Below are 2,704 nucleotides of genomic sequence, written 5' to 3' on the forward strand. Positions count from 1 at the left end.
TGGAAGGTAGCGGTGGACGGTGGAAGCTACCAGTGGACGGTGGAAGGTAGCGGTGGACGGTGGAAGGTAGCAGTGGACGGTGGAAGGTAGCAGTGGACGGAGGAAGGTAGTGGTGGACGGTGGAAGCTACCAGTGGACGGTGGAAGGTAGCGGTGGACGGTGGAAGGTAGCGGTGGACGGTGGAAGCTCCCGGTGGACGGTGGAAGCTAGCGGTGGACGGTGGAAGGTAGCGGTGGACGGTGGAAGGTAGCGGTGGACGGTGGAAGCTCCCGGTGGACGGTGGAAGCTACCAGTGGACGGTGGAAGCTAGCGGAGGACGGTGGAAGGTAGCGGTGGACGGTGGAAGCTCCCGGTGGACGGTGGAAGCTAGCGGTGGACGGTGGAAGGTAGCGGTGGACGGTGGAAGGTAGCGGTGGACGGTGGAAGCTCCCGGTGGACGGTGGAAGCTAGCGGTGGACGGTGGAAGGTAGCGGTGGACGGTGGAAGGTAGCGGTGGACGGTGGAAGCTCCCGGTGGACGGTGGAAGCTAGCAGTGGACGGTGGAAGCTAGCGGTGGACGGTGGAAGGTAGCAGTGGACGGTGGAAGCCAGCGGTGGACGGTGGAAGGTAGCGGTGGACGGTGGAAGCTCCCGGTGGACGGTGGAAGCTAGCGGTGGATGGTAGAAGGTAGCGGTGGACGGTGGAAGCTAGCGGTGGACGGTGGAAGCTAGCAGTGGACGGTGGAAGCTCCCGGTGGACGGTGGAAGTTAGCAGTGGACGGTGGAAGGTAGCGGTGGACGGTGGAAGCTACCGGTGGACGGTGGAAGCTACCGGTGGACGGTGGAAGCTAGCGGTGGACGGTGGAAGCTACTGGTTGACAGTGGAAGCTAGCGGTGGACGGTGGAAGCTACCGGTGGACGGTGGAAGCTAGCGGTGGACGGTGGAAGCTACTGGTTGACAGTGGAAGCTACCGGTGGACGGTGGAAGCTAGCGGTGGACGGTGGAAGCTACCGGTGGACGGTGGAAGCTAGCGGTGGACGGTGGAAGCTAGCGGTGGACGGTGGAAGCTAGCGGTGGACGGTGGAAGCTACCGGTGGACGGTGGAAGCTAGCGGTGGACGGTGGAAGCTACTGGTTGACAGTGGAAGCTACCGGTGGACGGTGGAAGCTAGCGGTGGACGGTGGAAGCTAGCGGTGGACGGTGGAAGCTACTGGTTGACAGTGGAAGCTACCGGTGGACGGTGGAAGCTACCGGTGGACGGTGGAAGCTAGCGGTGGACGGTGGAAGCTAGCGGTGGACGGTGGAAGCTACCGGTGGACGGTGGAAGCTAGCGGTGGACGGTGGAAGCTACCGGTGGACGGTGGAAGCTACTGGTTGACAGTGGAAGCTAGCGGTGGACGGTGGAAGCTACTGGTTGACAGTGGAAGCTAGCGGTGGACGGTGGAAGCTACTGGTTGACAGTGGAAGTTAGCAGTGGACGGTGGAAGGTAGCGGTGGACGGTGGAAGCTACCGGTGGACGGTGGAAGCTAGCGGTGGACGGTGGAAGCTACCGGTGGACGGTGGAAGCTACCGGTGGACGGTGGAAGCTACCGGTGGACGGTGGAAGCTACCGGTGGACGGTGGAAGCTACTGGTTGACAGTGGAAGCTAGCGGTGGACGGTGGAAGCTAGCGGTGGACGGTGGAAGCTACTGGTTGACAGTGGAAGCTAGCGGTGGACGGTGGAAGCTAGCGGTGGACGGTGGAAGCTACTGGTTGACAGTGGAAGCTAGCGGTGGACGGTGGAAGCTAGCGGTGGACGGTGGAAGCTACTGGTTGACAGTGGAAGCTACCGGTGGACGGTGGAAGCTACCGGTGGACGGTGGAAGCTACTGGTGGACAGTGGAAGCTACCGGTGGACGGTGGAAGCTACTGGTGGACAGTGGAAGCTACCGGTGGACGGTGGAAGCTACTGGTGGACGGTGGAAGCTACCGGTGGACGGTGGAAGCTACTGGTGGACAGTGGAAGCTACCGGTGGACGGTGGAAGCTACTGGTTGACAGTGGAAGCTACTGGTTGACAGTGGAAGCTCCCGGTGGACGGTGGAAGCTACTGGTTGACAGTGGAAGCTAGCGGTGGACGGTGGAAGCTCCCGGTGGACGGTGGAAGCTACTGGTTGACAGTGGAAGCTAGCGGTGGACGGTGGAAGCTACTGGTTGACAGTGGAAGCTAGCGGTGGACGGTAGAATGTTCGCTCTAACCAGAAACGGACTAACTCAACAACCCACCTAACCTATCGCGGACGATGTAGTCTGTCAACTGTCAACATTACGGCGCTGTAATTGTTAGTAATACGTCGCATTTGTAACGGTTTGGATAATTGCGTTAAAAATACGAGGTATTAGGGGAGGTCTAAGAGTTAAGGTTATTATTAGCAAAGAGTACTAAGCCTCTATGGAAGGGATATGAGACAGACTAAAACCCAGCTCCAGTTGTATCATGTTCCAGCTTCTTGGCCTCATGTATTGCCCTACTCAATCCTTTGACTGTCATTAGGTCAATCCTTTGACTGTCTTCAGGTCAATCCTTTGACTGTCTTCAGGTCAATCCTTTGACTGTCTTTAGGTCAATCCTTTGACTGTCTTTAGGTCAATCCTTTGACTGTCTTTAGGTCAATCCTTTGACTGTCATTAGGTCAATCCTTCGACTGTCTTCAGGTCAATCCTTTGACTGTCTTCAGGTCAATC

The 2,704-nt window shown here is 58.5% G+C and overlaps 1 protein-coding gene across 1 annotated transcript in view; it reads left to right on the forward strand.

Annotated features, from left to right (window-relative positions):
• The window catches only part of LOC138363700 (uncharacterized), a 4,220-nt gene extending 2,130 nt beyond the window's left edge, over positions 1-2,090 (forward strand). The window contains exon 2 of the mRNA XM_069323087.1: positions 1,401-2,090. Coding sequence (XP_069179188.1) covers positions 1,401-2,090 — 690 coding nt within the window. The remainder of the gene's footprint in view (positions 1-1,400) is intronic.
• The last annotated feature ends 614 nt before the right edge of the window (positions 2,091-2,704 follow it).

Source organism: Procambarus clarkii, chromosome 11 (genome assembly GCF_040958095.1).
Source record: "Procambarus clarkii isolate CNS0578487 chromosome 11, FALCON_Pclarkii_2.0, whole genome shotgun sequence".
NCBI lineage: Eukaryota > Metazoa > Arthropoda > Malacostraca > Decapoda > Cambaridae > Procambarus > Procambarus clarkii.